Source organism: Antechinus flavipes, chromosome 1 (assembly GCF_016432865.1).
Source record: "Antechinus flavipes isolate AdamAnt ecotype Samford, QLD, Australia chromosome 1, AdamAnt_v2, whole genome shotgun sequence".
Lineage (NCBI taxonomy): Eukaryota > Metazoa > Chordata > Mammalia > Dasyuromorphia > Dasyuridae > Antechinus > Antechinus flavipes.
In genome coordinates, this window is record NC_067398.1 from 658,680,861 (window position 1) to 658,703,347 (window position 22,487).

The following is a 22,487-nucleotide window of genomic DNA, read 5'->3' on the forward strand; positions in this document are numbered from 1 at the left end:
AGATTCTCTCATTTTTGACATTCTTGTATTATTTTTAGAAGTGCTATCAGAAAACACTGTCAAGTGCATTTTAATTGTCTTTAGCTCAGTAAGAACATGTGGATTAGATATTACTGGAATAGATAACTTAATAGATAAGAAAAGATAACTTCCTTTTTAAGTTTAAGTTGGGGAATTATTTATTCCCCATTATATTTGTCTCTGGTTCTACTGAGTCTTCTGAACTAGATCATGTGTATGTGGTTCAAAATTCATTTTTAGCAGACAGACCGTTGAGGTTATAATGGATTCCGATTTGTTGCTTTGTGGGAAAATGATTCTTTCCTGAGGAATAACCGATCATTTTTTCTGTCCTGTAAAACAAAAATAATCATCCTCAGTCTTCATTTAAATCCAGTCTTCAGCTTGAATCTGTTGTCCTGGGCAGAATACAATACACTGTTTGTTGTCGTTGCTAGAGATGAAAAAGGATCCTATTTGATTTAAAATTAAGTGATACCTGACAAATTAGGGAGTGTGTGGGGTCAATGGCCTGAATATAAATTTGGGTACAAGGTCCTAGAATATAACTATTCCGGGAGGGTAAGTGTTTATGTACTCTTGCAGCCAATCATTTATAGATGTGCTAGATCCTTGAGAGTTGGAAGTCCCAAGTAATGTCATTACCTGCCTGGCCTTCACAGGTTTCAGCCCCAAATCAAGCCACTGTACATCACAGGTAGTTCTGGGTCAGAAAGCTCCTGGGTTTGATTCATTTCCCACCTTCTAAGCTGTATTTGACCTGGCCCTGTCACCTTAGTTATATAATAGAGAGCTATGTGGTCATTATAAATCACCCTCAGAAGGAGAAAAAAAAACTCTACTTTTTATTCTCAGTGTTAGTCTTGAAGTCTTAATTCAGAAAAAAAAAATCAAATTATATTGTGAAACATGGAATAGATGTGCTATAGATGTCTCTAACTAAAATTGTTCTAGTAGCACTTTATTATATCATTTTGGTAATTATCCAAGTATGATGCTTGCATAGCATAATTGTTTTGGGAAGAACTAGCAAAGTTATTTAGTAGCATCTTGAAAACTAAGATAGACCAGACCAGGTGTGTCCACAAAAATTAAAGTGTCTATGACAAAGTACATTTTCTCTCATCTCTCTGAATACAAATAATGCTTAAAATTGTCTAACGAATTTCTTTTGAAGCAAAACTTTCTTTGATTACTTCTCTACAAATTTACCTCCTTGTTTTTAACTTAAATTTGCTATGTCTGTTTTCTTGCCAATATTTTGTTATAGATTTTTCTTTACTCCTTCAGCCCATTGAATAGGGCTTAGGAGTTTTGTGTTTGGTTATTTTCATGACTTAAAAGTGAAAAAGAAGTAACAGAAGTAGAGAGGTTTAAAAAACATCACTACTAAATAAACTTTGATTTTTTTTTTTTTTTAAGTGAAAAAATGTCTACAGTGGAAGAGTATGTCACAAAATGCAACATAATTGTCAGCACCTTGTCTGGTGCTTTCGTACCCATGTTTTTAAATGTTTGACTACTTAGACTCAATTTCCAGAGCCCACGTTCTTTAGCTATTAGTGCTAACCTGCTAGTCTTAGTATCTTGCCTTAGTGTGGTGAATAAAGCTCATTCATAAATATGGGAAATTAGGTGCTATAGCTAGATCTCCATCCCAGCTCTCTTGCTCCCATACTCCTGAGCACTACAGATTCTTCAGACAAAAAGAATGCAGCCAGAGCAGGTGAAGTAAGTTGGGCTTATGGCAGTCTGTCTGTCTTCTTATCTCTCCCCTCTAAATTCAATTGAGCTCAACAAACATTTCTTAAGTGTCTAATCTGTGCAAGTTAAGAAAGAACTTTCAAAATAGAGATATATCAGGGAAGAGCCAACTACCATGAAAGATTGGTGAAAGACAGAGAATAATTTGTTCTCTCAAAAATTTCTATTCAGAATAATGTAATAATAAAAAGTGGCTGGTCTATAGACTCTCTTCAAAACTGAGCTGAGGTACACCTTGTCCATGAAGCCTTTTCTATTCTCCAACCTTCCTTCCCCTGCCAGGACCCTCCATCTTCACATTACCTGGTACTCATTTGGTAGATATTCTGTATTGCTTATATATGTATGTATTGTTTTCTCCATTAGAATATCAGCTTCTTAATAGTGGGGTTCTCTCACCTTTGTATTTGCTTTCCTGGCACAGAGTACCATGCCTGATGGCTGGTATAGAGGAATCACTTACTAAATGTTTGCTGATTATATATTTCAGTCAGTTAGAATCTGGAATTAGGTATGTGTGTGCTATATACAGGTATACTGTGTACATATATATATATAGGAAGAAAAACCAAGACATATATGACCATTTTTTATAGAGCCAACTTAATGGGAAAGATAGAACAATATGAAAAGTATGAAAACACAGGTAACAAACACACAGATATAGACATAACTAACCCAGGTTGTATCTTTATATTATATGTATTTCTGAAGTACCTAAGCTTGAGGGTTTTAGAAAATGGGTTGCTGTGTTGATTAGTTCCAGCTCAATTAGTAAGAATTTATGGAGCATTTGCTATAAATGCCAGGCACCAGGGATAGAAAGACAAATTTTTAAACAGTTTCTGATCTCAAATAATTTATATTCTAGGGATGGACAGGGGGAAGGGGGGAGATGACATTTAAAGATACCAAAAAATGTATTCATAATAAATACAAAATAATTTTAGAGGAAAGTGTTGACAGCTGGGAGAGAGGGTCATGTAGAATGAGGTATTTGAACTGAGTTTTTAAGGAAATGAATTTCAAAAGACAGTGTCACCTCTGCAGACTGCATGGTAGGCATGAAAGTCAGCCTCTGTCAAGGCACAAAGATGGGAGATAGACTGTTCTGTGTAAAGAAGAATAGTGAGATAAGTTTGGCCAGACTGCAGAGTATGCCAAAGAGAATAATGGATAATAAAGCTGGAAGTAGGTTAGAGCCAGGTGGTGAAAGGGCTTTAAAAACCCCACAGAAGTTTTTATTTTGTTTTGAAGATAATAGGGAGTCGTTGGAGTTTATTGAGCAGGGTAGAACTGTGTTTAAGAGCAGAGCTTTGACAGTTGAGTAGAGCATAGTTTAGAGAGGAAAGAGACTTGGGACAGGAAGACCAGTTAGAAAACTACTGCAGTAATCTGAATGAGAAATTAGGAGGGCCTGAAGTAGGGTAATGTCTATGTGAGGCTCAGTGGCCAGTAGCTACCTAGCTAGAAAGGGAATTCTGTTACCAAACCAACACTTTTCTCACTTGTAGGGCAAACCAACACTTACCTCCAGGAGTCAGTTATTGATAGGCATGGGGCTTTCATGAGATGCATGTTTAAGTGACTTCCCTTAGTCTTCCTTTTACAGGTTAAATAATGCTATTTCTTTTCACCTTCTCTCAAAGATGATGAATTCTTGTTTCTGGATCAGTTACTTAAGTGATAGTTCACATAGCTTTTGGTGATAAGTTGGCAGCATTGTTTAGTTTTTCTTTGTTTTCAAGCCCTTCTCTGCTTTCTATGATTTTTATGCTTTCTATTTTTCACAGTAGTGCCCATGTTTGTAGCAAATGACTATTGCCATCATTATAAAGAATCGATCAAGCATCTACTTATATATGAATACTGTTTTGAGGCTCTTTTCAGAGTAATTTAGGCCAATATTTGGTCGAAGATCTAGGATCTTGCAATCCAAGACAGATCAGATTTAACAGAGACAAGTATGTATAAAACATACTGGTTTCTGCAATTTTGGATATTACCTTCTTGAACATTCATCACTTTATACAACGGAATTCTGACATTTTATAGTTTGTGTGCATATAAATAAATGGGCCTCATCTTTATTAAAATACTTTAAAAAATCTATGATTTCATGATATCCATTGATGCTCCAAATCATAGGGAGATATTTTCACTAATTGCTGTATAGAGAGAAAAATGTATTGCTTAGTAGCCAACCTGCTAGTAATCTACCTGGCCACACATAATTGATTTTGTCTTTAGATGACAAAATCTATGGCTTGGAGTTCCCATACTCCAGGCATTTCTAGAGTCTGCTCTGCTAGTATGAATACTGAGAATTCAAAGCTACTCCTTGTTAGGAAATGACTTTAGAGTAAGATTTTAGTGGAGAATAACATGAAATATGTTTTTTTAAAATTTAGGGGGAATTGCTTTTTAAAAATTTAAATATTAGACCTATTACTATTCTTTGTGATAAGTAGAGATGTCCAGGATGTGGTAAGAACAAAACCAGAGAAATTCTTTCTCTCTTCTTGGTTTATAAGGCTTCCTTCTGTTCCCATTTCCTAGATAATTATGGGAGCTACCATCAGGGTTGCCTGGTGAAATTTGGAGGTAGGAACTTCAAAAAATTGTCAGGTACTCAGCTTCTTAGATAAACATTACCTTTTGTACTCTTTCTTTGCCTAAAGAGGCATGGTGTATGGTGTGTGTGTGTAGCTAGAAATTTGGCTTCAAAATCTTGACATTCTTAGTTCATGTCCTGCCTCTGGTCCACACTTGCTATATAGCCTTAAGCAAAACATCTGCCTTTCGCCGTGCTCTGGGCAGCTCTCTAGACTGTAAGTTGGAGAGAAGTTGCTAGCTTGTACTGGTAGAAGGAGTTTCATCTTCTAGGAGTTTTCTATGTTGATAAAATCACAAATGGTCTCCCATCCACATTCACATCCTCATTTCTGTCTCCTCCTTCCTTTGGAGATGACTCAGAAGCCTATCATCCAAAGAATCCAACTCGATTACTTTGTAGAGGCCATCTTAATCTGAAGGAGTGGGAGTCAGGAAGACCCATATTCGAATCTCGTCTCTGACATTCAACTAATTTTGACTTGGGCAAATTATTTAATCTTTGAGCTTTAGTTGACTGGGGATAAGGCAGTATTGTTGAGAGGCCCAAAGAAAATAATGTCTATAATGCTTTACCAAACCTTAAAGCAGTATGTATTAGAATTATTACATTTACCAAAGGTAGGAATCCATTTTAAACCTCCCTATGATTGATTTTGTGTTAATGGAGCTGGTATGGTGGTGGGTATTCTCTTATTCTTATGGGAAATTTAACCAGTAACTTAATTTTAATTAAAGCACTTGATGCCTTTAAAAATAAAAAAACTTTCAGGTTACATAATATTCAACTACTGAAACAAATGAGAGAGAAGATTGAAATCAATAGGATCCTGCATTGGTGGATATTCCATAATACTTAGGTACAGGTTTTGAAAAACCTGTCAAGATAGTCATGAGAGCAACATTGAGCAAGTATTAATTAATTCTGTCAGTGAGAAGTTCTCTTATGGAAAACTTTTCTAGGAGTTGTCTGGTTGATCTGCCATCTTATGATATACTCTGTATCCAGCCCTACTTGGAGAAACTTGGTTGAAAATTGCCCTCCATCTTATGTTCCAATGACTTCTTTTCTTCTACTCCATCTTAGATATTACTGCCAGAACGAATGATATACCTAAAATATTTCTTTGACATAATTATGTCATTGCTCAAAAAAATAATGCTCCAACCCTTTTGGAAACAGTACAAGACTTAGAATCATAAGGCTTAGGTTCTCACAGGAACGCTACCATTTGTTAATTATGGAGTCTTGGAGAAGTCATTTACTTTTAAAATTCAGTTTCTTACCTGTAAAATGGAGATAGTAACATCTGTCTTCCTAATCTATCTCATTATAAATGGTGAAAGCCTCAATGAGATAATAAATGTGAAGAAGATTTGAAAATTGTAAAGCAATAATCAGTCAACAAGAATTTATTAAACACTTATCATGTGCCATGCCTTCTGTTAAGTATTGGGGATACAAAACAAAAACAAGATAATCCATGTTCCCAGACAAGTACATTTAGGATATACACAAAATAAATACATAATGAAGGGTAGTGGGGATTAACAATTGGAGGAATCCAGAAAGGCCACTTGGGGTGGGCCTTGAAGGATAAGGAAGGAGGCAGTTCCAGTTTTGGGGAATAATTTGTGCAAAGTCCCAGAGGTGAGAGATCCAATGGAATATAGGAGACAAGACATAAGGGGAAATAATATAATTAACCTAGAAAGATAAGTTGAAATCAGAGAAGTCTAAGCCAGAGAAGCTTATATTTTATATCAAGGACAGAGGGGAGCTACTGAATTTTCTTGAATCAGGCTTGAAGAGAGTATGCTCCTGATGGGCAGGTCTACAGTTTAGGGATCTGTATGGAAGATAGATTGCAGAGAAGACCTATTAGAAAGCAGCTGCAGTAGTTCTAAGTGATAAGGGTCTTGATTGATTATGGTGTTTATGGATGTTAATGTGAAAGATATTAAAGAAATAAACTTAACACAACTTGGTAACTGATCGGGTAGAAGTTAAGAGGAGAGAGTGAAAAGTCAGAGATGACTCTTAGATTATAGATTGAGGTGACTGAAGGAATGGCGATACCCTAACAGAGAAGGATAGTTAGTATGAAGGTTGTGTTTGGGAGACAAAATAATTATGTTTGGGTCTATTGAGTTTGAAAATAGGTATGGGAAATCTCGATGATGATCTTCAGAAGTAGATGGGGATGTGAGATTGGAATTCAGGAGACATGAGGGCTAGATAGCTAGATATAGAAATCATAGCAATAATAGGTAACTCCATGAAAGATAAGATCACCAAAACATAGAAGAGGAGAGGGACCAGGAGAGATATACATGCATGCAAGAGGTGGAACATGAATTATGAACCTGCAAAAAAGACCAAGAAAGCATCTCTTAGATAGAGAGAAAATCATGAGAGACCTAAATTATAAAACCAAGAGAACATAGAGTATATAAGGAAGGGCAATCAATAGAGGTCCAGAACAGTGACAACCAAGAAAAGATCATTAGATTTCACAATCAAGAGGTTATTAGTGACCTTGGAGAGAACAATTTGAGTCAAGTGATAGTGTCAGAAGCTAGATTGCTAGTGATTGAGAAGTTACTGGGAAAGGGGAGAGTGGAGGGAACAGGCATTTATTAAGCACCTATTATGTGCCAAGAACTTTACAAATATCTTGTCTTTTGATCCTAACAATAACCGTAGGAAATAGGTGCTATTTATGATCCCAGGATTAGAGTTGAGGAAACTAAAGGAGACATATTAAGTGATTGCCTAGGGTCACATAGCTAATAGTCTGGGCTGGATCAGAGAGTTTGGGGCATGCCATGTTTACAAACATTTTTATTAAGTACCTGCTATGTACAGATAAAAAGGCAAAAGGATCCCTCCAAGAAGCTCTAATCTAATAAGAGACAATGCAAACAACTATGTAAAAGCAAGTTAAGTACAGTATAAATTGGAGATAATCTGAGGAAAGGCACTAGCATTGAGGGAGACTGGGAAAGGTAATAAGAATTTAAGGGTAAACAAAATAATTAGGTTCTTGTTGATTTTTTTTCTTCTGCTTATCTAGATTTTATATTCTTTTAGTATTGGAACTTATCTCATTCCAATAAAATTAGAAGTGATGGTTTTCAAAAAATTATGGTTTTAATTTCCTTTTAAGTAACTGAAGAACAGACCCTAACATTTAGCTTCTTAGCTATATTTTATATACTAAAGGAAAATAAAAATTCAGGTAAATTATCCTTTTTAGAGTGTTTTGAATATCACAGTTGGATCTCCTGATTAAGTTTTATTAGAAATGAAGCAAATAAGAAAACAATATTAAAAACTAATCCCACTTAAATGTTATGTCCAGTGTTTTTTTTTTTTTTTTTTACAATATATATGTATATATAATACATTTTTCCCCCCTTTAGCTCCAGTGGCTTCTTGATAATTATGAAACTGCTGAAGGTGTGAGCCTCCCAAGAAGTTCTCTTTATAACCATTATCTTCGGCACTGCCAGGAACACAAACTAGATCCTGTGAATGCTGCTTCCTTTGGAAAACTGATTCGGTCTGTGTTTGTGGGGCTGAGAACACGAAGGTTGGGGACAAGGTTAGTACAAAGGAGTTTGATTGAATATATATATATATATATATATATATATATATCTGACTTCTGTCAACTCTTTTTTCCCTTATCCAGACATATATCTTAGGAGCTATGCAGTTTCTAAACCTTGCATAGATATTCTTCCCAAATTAGAACTAACATCAACTTGATTAAGCTTATTAGCACACTAGGGTTTATATGAGCTAGCAACAAGAACTATGATGGTATTTAGCCTTGTTGTAGGATTGAGGTATCATTTAGCAACTATAGATCTCTTTGTACTGCAGGAATCAATTTCAAAAAGGTAATTTAAACTTCAACTTTTAAAACTCTGTCCTTTTTGATGTTTGGGGTCATGCTTTGCTTCTTCACTATATTTGGTTTTAATGCTTCTTGATTCTTCTTGGGACAGGCTGGTTTATTGGATTTTGTCTTTGTCTTCATTGCCATAAATGTTATATTGTGCCAGGAACTTTTTATTAATGCTTTATTACCCATCCACAAGTTCTTCTTACCTGAAAAAGATAAGCATTTCTTTGAGATAAAATAAATATTGCTGCCAAGCCTAATTACTGTGGTGGTACAGTTTTGTTTTTGTTTTTTACTTCTACCTGTGCTCTCATGGTTCATTATCATTGGTATCTTCTATATCTGCTTATTGTCTGAACTACAACCAAAATGGATAAGGTTTTAAACATCTGTGGTTTTCTTTGAATCGTCACAATAGGTCAGGGAATGGTTTTTGTTGTCAGTCACAAAGCTCTCTACTGAAGTCCTCTCTGGATGCTTCAGAATGGCATAAAGACAGTTTGGGGCTTGGGGCACAGTTCCAGCAGCAGCTTTGGCATTCTCTCAGCCCTGGCTAAATCATCCGAGTAGCTAATTATTGCAGGAGGAATTTTTTTCAACCACAGTAGCTCTTAATAACTTTGTGAGATTTCGAGGGACTATTGTCTGCATCAGTGGAAAAAAGAATACACTTATCATATCAGATCCCTGAAGAAGAAAAGCATAGCTTTCTTTACATAGCTGTCATTTTAAACTTGCTGCAATTAATTTCTCTGGAACATAGAAGATACAGGAAAAAAAGGAAATAGAAAAGCAAAGTGTTATACAAAGATAACAAAGGTGGTCAAATTGAAGTCTTCAGAAGACACTACAACCATTGGACCTGAGGCCCACACTATGATAATATTGCTCCTCTCCATCTCTCCCACTTTCTCCTGTAGCTGTGCCACAGGGTCTTTTAAGGGTGTCCTGTCTCCAATCTTCCCAGGTGACACTTGAGGGTTTTGCTTTGGTTCCCTTTTTTTCTTCCTTTTTTCCAGTATTCTATTGGACACATACTTGATTCACCATGATGCAAAGGGGATTTTTGGCAGCAAGGAGATCCCAGGCTCGGCCTGTTTTCCATTGCTCTTGGCTTTCAGAGTGGGCCCCATTTGGGAAGGGAACTGGGGACAGGACTCCTAAGACACTGATGTATTCATGTATGTATCTTGCTGTATTCAAAAATTTAACTCTTTATTTTGATTTTTTTTCTTCTTATGTTGATAATTTTGACTTAATTGACTTGTCAAATAGTTTAAAATGTCCTTGACATTATCTTTTTCCTGAATTAACTAGGGAATTGAATAAGCAATGCATTGCTGGGAAATGTTGTAGAATTCCTTAGATAATTTTAAGCATAGGAGAAATAGCAGGTGTAGCCTATCTAAAATAGCTTTTTTGAAGCCTGATTGGAGGAAAGAGGGATGGAGAAGAGACCTAGATATCACTCCCTTCCTAATTTTTTCTGTGATTTTAAGTAAAGTGCTTTGCAAACTTTTAAGTTTCATATAAAAGTTATTATTATTAGTATTATCAATTATCTGTTATTGAACAGACAAATTTATTTAAACAGTAAAGATATCTAGGTAGTAAATGTTTTCTTCTTAGGGGGAATTCCAAATATCATTATTATGGGATTCGTCTAAAGCCGGACTCACCACTAAATCGATTACAGGAGGACACTCAATACATGGCAATGAGGCAACAGCCAATACACCAGAAGCAAAGGTAAGTGGCCACTCCTTTTTATTCTGCCAGTCAAGACCATGAACCAGTTCCAATTTAGCTTTACTTAGACATATCTTTTTACATAAACTCCAAAGATTTTGTTGCTCCCTTGGAAAATTGGCCAGGAGACAAAAATATTTAGAATTGAATATTTATTGAAGATCTTTTTTGTGCAAGGTATATTGCTAGGCCCTAAGGGAATACAGAAAAGGATACATTCTTTGTTGTTGTTGCTGCTTAGACTCTGGGTTTTTACCAGATTAATGAGAATCAAAATTGACAGTTCAGAAACAGAGTACAAGGCAGATTACACATAGATAAAGCTATAGCACCAAAACAAACACAGGTCCTTCAACATTTTTATCACTAACAGGTAAGATTCTTTAGAAAACCCATTTTACAAAGATGTGATTAACTGAATTTTCCTAACGTCATATTCATACAAAACAGACTTATCAGGGAACACCAGTACAAAAAAGTTAAGAGGACTTTGAGGACAGTTGTTACCCTCAAAAAAGCTTACAGTGTAGTTGGGAAATTGACACACACCAAAAATTTTGGTATCAATCAGTTCAACAAATATGTATTGAGAATATACTTAGTGCACAGCCCTATGTCCGCCTCTTTGGGTGATAGAGAAGTTATATTTTATTCTTACCCAATTCTCCAAACAATTTATAGTCTAATGAGGGAATAGGAGTTAGTCCACAATTAACAAGGTAAGATATGGTAACTGTCTCTGTGTATTGTGGTGTAGTGAAAAGAATTCCAGATTTGGAGCCCAGAGAATCTAAACCTCTTTTGCCACCCTGCCATTTACTCTCTGTGTGACCTCGGCTAGTAACATAACCTTGCTGAGGCTCAGTTTTCATTTTTTATAAAATGAAGACATTCTACTAGATGACCTTGAAAAGGCCTCTTTTAAGTCTAAAATCTATGGTTCTTTTTTTTTTTTTTTAAAGGATCATAGATTTGGAGCAGGAAAGGATTGCACAAATTTTGATGGGGCTTAGAGTAGAGATTAGCTAAGGGGATTAAAGAAAATAATTTTATAAAAGGAGTCCTTTAGGAAACATTTGGATTTTGATTACCTGGAACTTTAGCAGGAAAGCATTCCAATTGTAGGAAACTGCTTGAGAAAAGTTAGAGATGTAAAGAAGAAAAACCTAAAAGCAAGGACATGGAAAAGTAGTAATCTAATTTGGTTGGTATGTGATACACATTTAGGGAATAGTGGAGAATTGGGTTTAAAAGAGAAATCAGGGTATCCTTGGGGAAAGGGGAAGTTGTAATTGCCATTGTTTTATACTTTTTTGCAAACAGGAAGCCAATGAAATTTTTGAATGGGAGAGGGCTAATTAATACTTTGGGAAAATTAATGTAGTATCAATTAATTGGAAGATGAAGACCAATTAGAAGGCTATTGTAATAATCAGTGCAAGAGAATTCTGCAAAGTTTTATATATGAATAAATTGTCAGATTTAAAAATATAATCTCAATTTTTAAAAATTAACAAGAAATAGAGGCAATTCAAAAAGATACATGGAACTGAAAAGCTTCTGCACAGACAAAATTAATGTACTTATGATAAGAAAGGAAATAGTCAAATAAAAAAAGAATCTTTGTATCAGATTTCTCTGATAAGAGATTAATATCTAAGATATTAAGAGCAATAGCCATTTCTCAATACATAAGAAGTCAAAGGATATGAATAATCCTGAAAATAAAAATTGCAAACTTTTAATAACCACATAAAAGAATGTTTCATATTACTAATAATAATAGAAATGTTGTATGTCACACCCTGAAAATTAGCAAAGGTGTCATGTAGGAGAATATGTGGGAAGATAGGAACTTGATTGGTGGAACTATGAATTGATTATAGTCATTTTGGAAAGCAGTATGGAATTATTCAAATAAAGACTATTAATACTCTTTGAAACCTGGTTTTTACTCCAAGAAAGCCACTGATAAAAGGAAAATCTCCAATATACACAAAAATATTTATGGCAGCACTTTTTTGATTAGCAAAGAATTGAAAACAAATTTAGATGCCCATTAGGTACGGAATAGCTAAACAAGTTGTAATACATAACTGTAAAGGGACTATTACTGTGCTGTAGTAAATGATGCATGTGAGAAATATAGAGAAATATTTATGTGAACTGATGCAGAGTAAAGTAAGCAGAACCGAGAAAATAATAGACCTCATGGCAACAATGTAAATATAAAGAACCATATACACAGAATCAAAAGTGAAATGTTGAAAAACTTTAAAGAATAAGTATGGAACAAAAAGAATAAGTATGGCTTGAAAGAAGACACATAAGATGACATTCCAAATCCACGCTTTAGTTGTAGGTTGGAGCTCTAAAGTGGTGGTGTACTATGCATGTTTGTAGACTTTTTCGATGTATTGTTTGGGTGTACTAATTTTTAAATTATTTTTATTTATTTTTGCCTTAGAAATACTATTTGTGGCATGGCATGGCATGGCTCTCTTGGAGGGGCAAGAGGAGAGACACGAGTAAACTATAATGATGTTAAAACAAAAGACATCATAAAATACTTATTTTTAAAAATTGGTATTACTTAACACTTGGTCATGACTAGACTTGGATTTTTAAGGGATATACCTTATTTAGCTGAAGCTGAATAGATTAAAATGCTTGGGAAAGCATCATATATTAACAATTTGTACTTACGTAAGGAGTTACATGGTTGAGAACATTGAGTAAAGATCAGTAGAGTAAGAAAGAAAAGTAATATTGTTGTAAGCAGTACTATGAACCAACTAAAAAGGAGGAAAAATTGAATAAGGAACTTGAAAAATATCACAAACTTTGCAGCAACATAATACAACAACACTGGACTATCAGATCTCTGTTAGCTCTGCTTACTAAAAGCAGACCAGCTGATATATTTAAAAAGTAGAGGAAATGCACTCTAGATTTTTTGAGAGCAGATTTCAAAAGTATTAAGAAAAGATATGTAGGTTCAAGTGGCCTTATATTTTGAAAGGGAAGTCAGGTCTAAACAAATAGAAAGCTTTCAGGAATGAAATTCTGAAGACATCTGCAGTTGTCTTCATCCTTCATCTTTTTGTTGACTAGGAAAAAGGGAATCTTGACTAAAAGAACCACTGTAGATTCATCCAGAAACTCAGATTTTTTTTTTAATGACATATAAAGAAAATGGAAGGGCAAGTAATTGAAAACATCGACATAATTTTGATAAAACCCTCTAAGAATTGTTTCAGGGGCACTAAAGCTCAGAATAAGTTGGGGCCGGTGATGAATGCCAAAAGATAGAAAAAAAAGATTTTTGTTTGTTATGTTGGAAGCAAAAGGAAGATTAATGAAGGGATAGTATTACTGCTTAGATTGGAATAATAGATGGATGGTGAGGTTGACCTACTTAACTCATATTGCACATCTATTTTTTCTCCTAAAGAGAATGATCTTGGAGTAGGATAAAACAAAAATGACTATCAGGAAGTGGAAGTGCAAGATTAGTAAGAAGGCAAGCAGTCCCTCAAAGACTTCCTTTTACCTAGCCTGGATGAAATACAGAAGTAGAGTACTGAAAAAACTATCAGAGGTGTTTACTAGCATCTGTAAATGGTTTTTGATAAATCATGGAAAATGGGAGAAGTATAACAGGCTTGGAGAAAGAGGAAGATGATAAAGCCTGAACATTATAGAAAAATGAATTTGACTTTTTAAAAAAATTTGATTTATTTAATTGAAACCAAATACAAAATAAGAAAAAAGAAAGCCACAAAAAGGAAAAAAACAAAACCATACATTGTTATGTGCCCAGCAGCATATCATGGAGATTTTAAAATATGTAACAATAAATTTCTATTTCAAAAAAAGCACATATTTAGTAACAGAAGACATTATATTCATGAATGTTCATCTTTTTTTGTGTCCTTATAGGTTATTCTTTTTTGATTTTTAACCTTGTTAGAATTGTAGAGTGTATTTTAAAGAAATGTCAGTCAATAAACATATAGAAGGAAATCAGTGAACACTAAAGATCAGCAGGTTTTCATTTATAATAGGTTATGCTAGACTTAAATTTATTCCTGCTTTTGATAGGATAACTGACCTACTAGATCAGGAAAATGCATAAGTTCCTATTTGTTTGTCTGGAGAGGCAAAAAAAGAGCTTTGCCCAGAGTCACAGAGCCAGGAAATGTTCAGTGTTCCTGGTGTCCTTAGCACTGTGCCATTTTCCATGCAATCTTTTATTGTATTGCCTGACATAGAGGAAAGTGAGCTGTACTTTAGTATGTTTGGGTTGATTAAATTTGGTTAAATGACATCAATCATATTCAATATAAAGGTTCTCTGGTGGATTGCTTCAGAGATCTGTTTGCTGCTTAGCTGTATGATATTTAACATTTTTATCTATTACTTAGATGAAAGTATAGATAGCATGCTTAAAATCTACAGAATTTATCAGGAATAATTAACATTTTATAATCACAGAATCTGGGTCTAAAAAAAGTTTTAAAATTAATGTATGTTCATACTGAAAAGGAAATTTATGTCGAGAGTTCAATTAACTTTTGATATTATCTTATTTAATAGCAGAGAACAATATCTGGCCTGTAGTGATGGAAGTTTATTGATCCTTCTAGTAAAGGGTACACTCTTACGAATGACTTTTCTAACAAGCTATTTCCTTGCAGCTTTACCATTAGGGGATTTATGTGCAATTAATGTGCTGAAAATTTTTCCTTGTATGTTTCCTCCTTTTGCTCTTTTTTCTTGGGCCTTAGACAATAAGAGACGTCCCTAGGACTGGAGAATAATATCTAGAGCAACAGATGTGAACACAATTGAAAGATGGATTCCCCCCTCCAAAAAAAAAATCACATGTTAATGTATGAACCAAATCAAATATGGCAGAGTTTAGTACAGATAAATGTAAGGTAGTATCCTTGAGTTAAAAAAAACAAACCTAACAACTGCCACCTCAAGTTACCAAATGGGTAGAGACATGGCTAGACAACAGTTACTATGAAAAAAGCTGTTGAGATTTTAGAAGAATACAAATTCTGTGAGTTAACAATGTGAAATTGAAGCCAAAACAAAATTTCATAGTTAAAGCCTATTTTAAGCTACCATGAAAGAGGAAAGAAATTAATGATCTAAATAGAATTTTTAAAAGTTTGATATGGTAGATGTCTGATAATTATTTAATGGGTGTTGAAAGATAATTTTTAGCTGCCCATGGTACCTTTTTAAAAAAAAATGTTCTAGAGCATAAAACCTTCAGAGAGACTAAAAGGGACAGAAATAGACAAAGATAGAGACACAGAGAAAGACAGGGGAAAGACTGAGAAAGAGACTGTGGCAGAGAGACATAGACAGAAAGAGAGAGGGAGAGGGAAGTGGTCAAGGGAGAAGAAGAGTGAGAAAGGGAGAGGGAGGGAGGGAGAGAAAGAGAGAACAAGTCAATAAATTGGATATGCAGGTAAAAAAATTGCAGTGACAAATATAATTAGAAGCCAGGTTTTTTTGGGGGGTGGGGGAACATAATAGATAAACCATGAGCTACTTTGATTTTAAAGGAGAAGGGGGAGGGAAATGCCAACATTAAAAAGGAGAATTCATCCTCAGAAAAAGAAACTGAACAAGCCATAAGCTCCCAAAAAAACCTCCCCATCACCAGATGAATTTGAGTAAATTTTATCAATTATTTATAGAACAATGATATTTCATTTTGCTAAAATGGGAAAAGGAAATATTTTGCCTAATTCTGAAGATGATACAACTATGATCTTAATACCTAAACCAGGGAAAGACAGAGCAGAGAATGAAAGTTATAGATCAAAATCCCTGATGAACACTAAAGCAAAAAATAATAAATATTAGCAAAGAGATCCCATAAACATTAATTAGAGAGATGAACTATGTCGAGACTAGATTTAAATTAGGAATGAAAACTTGGTTCAGTATCAGGAACATTATAAAAAGAGTTGGTTCAGTATTAGGAACATTATAAAAGTAACAGATCATATTAGTAATGGTAACAACAAAATCATATTATTAATATTATTATTATTACTGATAATAATTAACATTTTTAACCCTTCAAGATTTGTAAAGTGCATTACAAGTATTATCTCATTTAATCTTCACAACAGCTCTACTTTTTTTTCCCCTATTTTACAAATGAGAAAACTGAGGGAGACAAATGTTAAATAACTTGCCCAGGAGCATGCAATTAGTCCCTATGTGAGGCCAGGATGTAACTCAGGTCTTCCTGACTCCAGGTCCATCACTTTATCCAGTGCACCACCTAGGTGTCTGATTATATCAAAAGATACAGAAAAGTCATTTCATAAAATATTATTTTTTTTATTGTTCAGTCAATTCAGTGATATCTGGTTCTTTATACTCCATTTGTTTTTGTTTTTGTTTTTTTTTTCTTGGCAGAGATCTTGGAGTGGTTTGTCATTTCCTTCTCTTATTTTATAGATGAGGAACTGAGGCAAACAGGGTTTAAGCGACTTGCCCAGTCACACAGCTAGTAAGTGAGTAATGCCAGATTTGAACTCAGGGAGATGAGTCTTTCTAACTTCAGGACTGGCACTATAACTGCCCTATAAAATACAATACACATTTAACATTAAAAGCTCTAAAAAGCATGGGAACAGATGGACATTTCCTTATTATGGTAAATAATATTAACCTAAAATCAAGAGAATATTTTTCCAAAAGAATGAGTATCTATCAGAAATCAAGAGCCAACATGATATGTAATGTGGGAATACTAGAAATTTTTCCAGTATGATTAGGCTTAAAGCAAGAACATATTTTAAATACTCTTTGCCATATAATATTAGAAATTCTAGCTATAGCTAAAAAAAATCCCCAGCAACCCATGAACAATAAGTAAGTGAAGAAATAAATGTTGGTGAAGAAATAACAAAACCATTACTTTTATGCAGATGAATATGAATGCAACAGATTCAACTAAAAATTAATTGTAAATATTTATATTTGTCCATAGTAGTAGTATGTAAAATAAAACCACATAAATATCATCAGTTATTTTTGGGGGGTTCTTTTGGTACTTTACCAAAACCAATCAGGAAGTCTCAAAATAATTTTACAGAATATAGTTAAATGTCATATATATAACGTGAATGTAATAATGATAACAATACTTTAATAGAAATAAAGGCAGATCTAACTAGGAAATAGTAATTGTTCTTGGTTGAGCCATGGCAATTTACTAAAAATTTATTTAATTTACAGAGTCAGTGCCATATCAGACTACCAAAAGATTACCTTGTAGAGCTAGGGGGGAAAAAAACACAATCCAATTCAGATGAAGGAATAAAAGTTCAAGAATCTAAAAAAGTTGGGGGTGGGGGATTACAAAAAAGGTAGCCCAGATCTCAAACTATTTCAGAACAGTAATCATCAAAATTATTTTATACTGATTCACAAGCAAAAAAGTTGATCAGTAAAATAGATTAGGTACAGAATACATAAAACAAAGTAAACAAAGAAGCACAGTATTTTACAAAGCTAAAGATCCCCAAGTGCTGGGATAAGGACTCCATTTTTGACAAAAACTGTTAGGAAAATTGGAAATTAGCTTGGCAGAAATTAAATTTAGAGCATTTTATATCTCAATAAAAATTCCAAATGCATAAATACATCACCTGCATATAAAAGGTCATGCAAACAAGTCAGAGGAGCAAGGAAGGAGATGTTTTCTATATTACGGATTCAGAGCAAGAATTCTTGGCTAAAGATAGAACCAGAAAAGATGAAATGGACATTTTTGATTACTTATAAATTTTAAATAAGGGAAACAAATGATTTAAGTAAAATCTTTCCAGCATTTCTTTGATAAAGGTGTGATATCCAAAAGAGATAAAGAAGTGTTTCAAATATATAAAAACAAGAATCATTTCTTAATAGATAAATAGTTAGAGCACATGAATAGGAAAAGAAAAAAAGGCAAGCAATCAACATGGATTCAGCTTGAGGGAACTTAGATAGTTAAGAAGAGTGAAGTGAGCAAAACTAGGTGAACAATTTGTGCGGTCACTATGACATTATTAAAAAAATTTTTTGAAAGACTTGCTAATTCTGATTAATTTTATGACCAACCTTAGCTTCAGAGAAATATATTAAAATGCAGCTATCTACCTTTTTATGGAGAGATGGGAGATTTGAAGCCTAGAGTGAAATATATATTTTCAGCAATGATCAAAATGTGGTTAAATTTTACATAATTATGCTTGTTTGTTATAAGGGCATATATTATTTTATAATATCAGGGTGGAGAGAGAAAACTTAGTGATCCAGAAACAAAAGTACAAAAAGAGGGTCATTGCTGCATTTTTAAAACAAATTCAGAGAAAAGAATTCAGAATGGTATACAAACATGTTTTATATACAATCTTTTTATGTTCTATGTAATTTGAAAATTCTTTATTGGTGTTTAAGTTCAGAATAGATTATATGTATGTGTATATATATGCAAATATATACACACATACACACATATATATGATATATATATACATATACAAATCTAGCTATCTTGTGTGTGTGTGTGTGTGTGTGTGTGTGTGTGTGTGTGTAAGGCATAGAACCAAGAGGCAGTATCTTTCCTATGGTTTTTCCCTGATCAAGCTAAAACTTTGGGCCTTTGTTCAGTTCTTGCTACTACATTTTAAGAAAGATGTATACAAATTGATATATGTTTGAGAAGAAAGCAACTAGGACAAGTGAAAGGCCTGGAGAACATGCCATGTCAGGATTTGTTATAGAAACAGCTTTGGATGTTTAGCCTGGAGAAGAGAGCGCTTGATAGCTGCCTTCAAATCTTGGGAAGGTTGCTATATTGGAAGAGGGAATCGCCCTGTTTTCTTTATTACCAAAGGATGTAACTAGGAGCAGTGGGTGGAAGTTGCAGTGAGGAGGACGAAGTTGACTACAATTAAAACTGTCTAAATATGGAAGGGATTACTATGGGAATTAGCAGGTTTCCTTCTCCTTCAGAGTGTTCAAGTAGACAATGTTGTAGAGAGAATTTTTGGTGAGATACGAGTTGTATGTAATGGATTCTAAGGCCCCTTTCACTTCTTAAATTCAGTGAAGAACTTTAAAAAAATTTTTCAGCAGCACACCTCTTATTTATAGCAGTTTATAGAACTGTTTCTAATTCTTTGTAGAAGATAAAGAGAAGCACTAGTTAGTCAACACTATTATGAAAATAAGTGCAGTAGTGAATATTTTTTGTAATTTGTTTACTGTGTTCCAGTAACTAAAGTTTATGACCATGTGGTTAATTATGCTGACTGAAATAACATTGTAAAAAAAATCTTGCATTTTCTTCTTAGTGAGAAGATAACAGCATCAACAACATGCTTTTCATTTGATTTTTCTGTACAAATGACGTTTCCTTTTTTTCATTTTTGGTATAACTTTTTAAATAGCTGTTTATTTTAAAAATACATACAAAGATAATTTTCAACATTCACTCTTGCAAAACTTGGTGTTCCAAATTTTTCTCCCTCCTTTCCCCTTCCCCTAGATAGCAAGTAATCTAATATAGGTTAAATATATGTAATTCTTCTTAACATTTCCACATTTATCATGTTGCACAAGAAAAATTGGATCAAAAAAAAATGAGAAAGAAAAAAAAGCAAGCAGACAACAAAAAAGGTGAAAACATTATATTGTGATCCACATTCAGTCCTCGTAGTACTTTCTGGATACAGATGGCTTTCTTAATCCCAAATCTATTGGAATTGGCCAGAATCACCTCATTGCTGAAATGAGCCAATCCTATCAGAATTTATCATCACATAGTCTTGTTGCTGTGTACAGTGTTCTCTATTTCACTTTTTCTTTTAAGTCATGGCTTCAGAAATGTAAAGTATTATAGTAGGATTATAATAGAATCTCTGCAACCTCTTTTTGAGGGATAAACTCTTGTAGAACAAGTCAAAAGTAATAAGTTTTTTTATCAGTAAATTTCAATAAAGATCAGAGTCCCAGCAGGTGAACAAATCTTTTTTTCAAGGAATAGAGTGTCTATTGTTGGTCTGAGTACTAATGCCTGTCAGTTCGAAAACCATCTTTAGTGATGTGATTTTCCTCCTGGTTGTCTTCATCCTATCTGTTTTATTCTGATGTAAGAAAACATCTTGCTTGTGAGGTCTTGAGCAAGTGACTCCACCTCTCAAAGTGAAAGTTCCTTCTTTTCCAGCTCTAATCCTGTAAACCTTTGAGAAATCAAGGCTGATGGGTCTACAACTTTCACAGGTTCCCCAGATACTAGTACATCCATATTCATAGTAATTTGGTATGTCATGTTAATTTTCTTTTTCTTTTTTTTTAGAAACTTGTTTTGAGTAAGAAGCACACAATTTTTTGAAAAATTTAGTCTTTGAGCTCATTCAGTAACAAAGACATGCAAGGAGTATTATATTGGATCCATCAAGTTTGTAACATCAACATATCAAGCCCCTTTCAAATGCTATCTCTTCCAAGAAAATCCCAGTTTTTTCCAGTTGTAAATAATCTTTTCTCTGAGTGCAAATTATACTTTGTACTTTTCATATGCATCGACTATTTTATCTTCTTTATTATTTGGATATGTGTTGCAGCACAGCTAAATTACAATCTCTACCAGGGCAGGGATTGTTTCTTAAGTTTACTGGTTGGCCAAATAACTTTTACAGGCTAGCTCAGTGCCTTGCACATTTTAATATGTTTCTTTGACTTGAATTAACATGATGAAATGAATATTAAATTTCTGTGGTTTTTCTTTTTCCTCCTTTAAGATACAGGCCAGCACAGAAGATGGATGGCCTTGGGGAAAGTGGCTCTAACAGCAATTTGCATGCCACGCCTGAGCAGTCAGTAGCTGCTCAGAGCCAACACCACCAACAGTTCATAGGTGATGAAATACAACCCTGTGATCTTGACTGTTTCTGTTTCCCTTGGTTTCATAATGTATTACTGATTTTCTGAGTTGGATGACTTTCACTTGTCTCCTGGGAGTCCAGGAGACTTTATGCTCATCTGTTTCACTGCTTAACTGTACCAAAAATTAGCAGTTGGTAGCTTTCTTTGGATTTCACTTAGTTCTTAAGTAGTTTTAGAATCCCTCTCTCTCTGATTTATCAGAGAGCACTAGATGCTGCTAGTATAAGTATACATCAACATAATTAATTTATAAAATGACCATAAGAAAACTACTAGAATTTTGAGCAAACAGATGTCAATAGTGGATATCTAGGTTTGTCATTTTCTGAATTTCAGCTCTTATCTGCCTGACACATTTCAGTATCATATTTAGACATTCATAGAAACCTTTCTTTCTTTCATTATAAGCAATGTAATTCCTAAAATTATTGTTATATCTAGCAGCAGCTTCACCAACTTCATCTGTTCAGGACTTAGTAAGGAAGAGGGGACCCTCCAATAACTGATAACTCATAAATTAGTGATAATTAGTTTAATCAGCTAAATAGTGATACTTTTTAAAGTTAGATATCTGTCTATCTCTGTCTGTCTTTCTGTCTACTTGTCTACCTATATATTTTTCCAGCAAAGACTTCTGTTAATAATTAATCATGATGTGGAAATGATTCCGAATTTTCATAGTCTATATTAGTTGATCACAAACATTAGAAGCCCTTACTGAAGCTGGAAATTCTTCAAGTATAGGCTTGGTAGAAGACACTTGTTTTATACAGGGACTTAACCTGGTTGAGTTTAAAATGGTTCATCGCCCAGGCTGACCAGAGGGAGATGAGTTTTTTTTAGCCACAGCAACTCAAGAAGAATATATATTGAATTATAGAGGAGCTGCAATCAGTGTCAATGCAAAAAATTGTTCATATTCTCAAGATTCCAGATTCTTGAATTTTTAATATGTGAATACATATGCATAAACACAAACACATCTATCCTTTTAAACATTGCCCCAAATATACCTTTTGTGGGAGTCGAGAGAGAGGGACAGCTTCAGATGGCCTCCAGAAAGCAATGTGGGTTATCTCCTAGTCAAGTGAGCTTTAAGTAGTGACCTTCCTTCCTGAAAACTATTGTCACTCATTGTAAATTTGTCCCATCTTCTTAATAGAATAATAGAATTTTCTTACTGAAATCTAAAGGAGATGCCTGACTACAGGTCAGCTAACTATTCTTACTTTATTACTACTGTCTAGCTATTGTAGTCTGAACCCTCTCCGATTACAAAGAGCCCTTACAAATGGAAGTGAATAAGATTAGCCTTTAGGACTTCCTCTCCATCCCCACCTACTTCTCTGCCATTGTAGGGAGGACTTTCTTTACTAAAAATAGGCATATTTTTATTGGCATCTTTTGATCTGACCATAACATTTTCTGCATTCCTTTGGGTATGGTGAG

At 34.1% G+C, this 22,487-nt stretch overlaps 1 protein-coding gene across 2 annotated transcripts in view; it reads left to right on the forward strand.

The window, feature by feature from the left end:
* Positions 1-22,487, forward strand: part of RFX2 (regulatory factor X2) — a 142,456-nt gene that overhangs the window by 95,802 nt on the left and 24,167 nt on the right. For both annotated transcript variants that reach the window (XM_051971777.1, XM_051971778.1), the window contains 3 exons: positions 7,825-8,006; positions 9,942-10,061; positions 20,894-21,009. In XM_051971777.1, the coding sequence (XP_051827737.1) occupies positions 7,825-8,006; positions 9,942-10,061; positions 20,894-21,009 (418 nt within the window). The remainder of the gene's footprint in view (positions 1-7,824; positions 8,007-9,941; positions 10,062-20,893; positions 21,010-22,487) is intronic.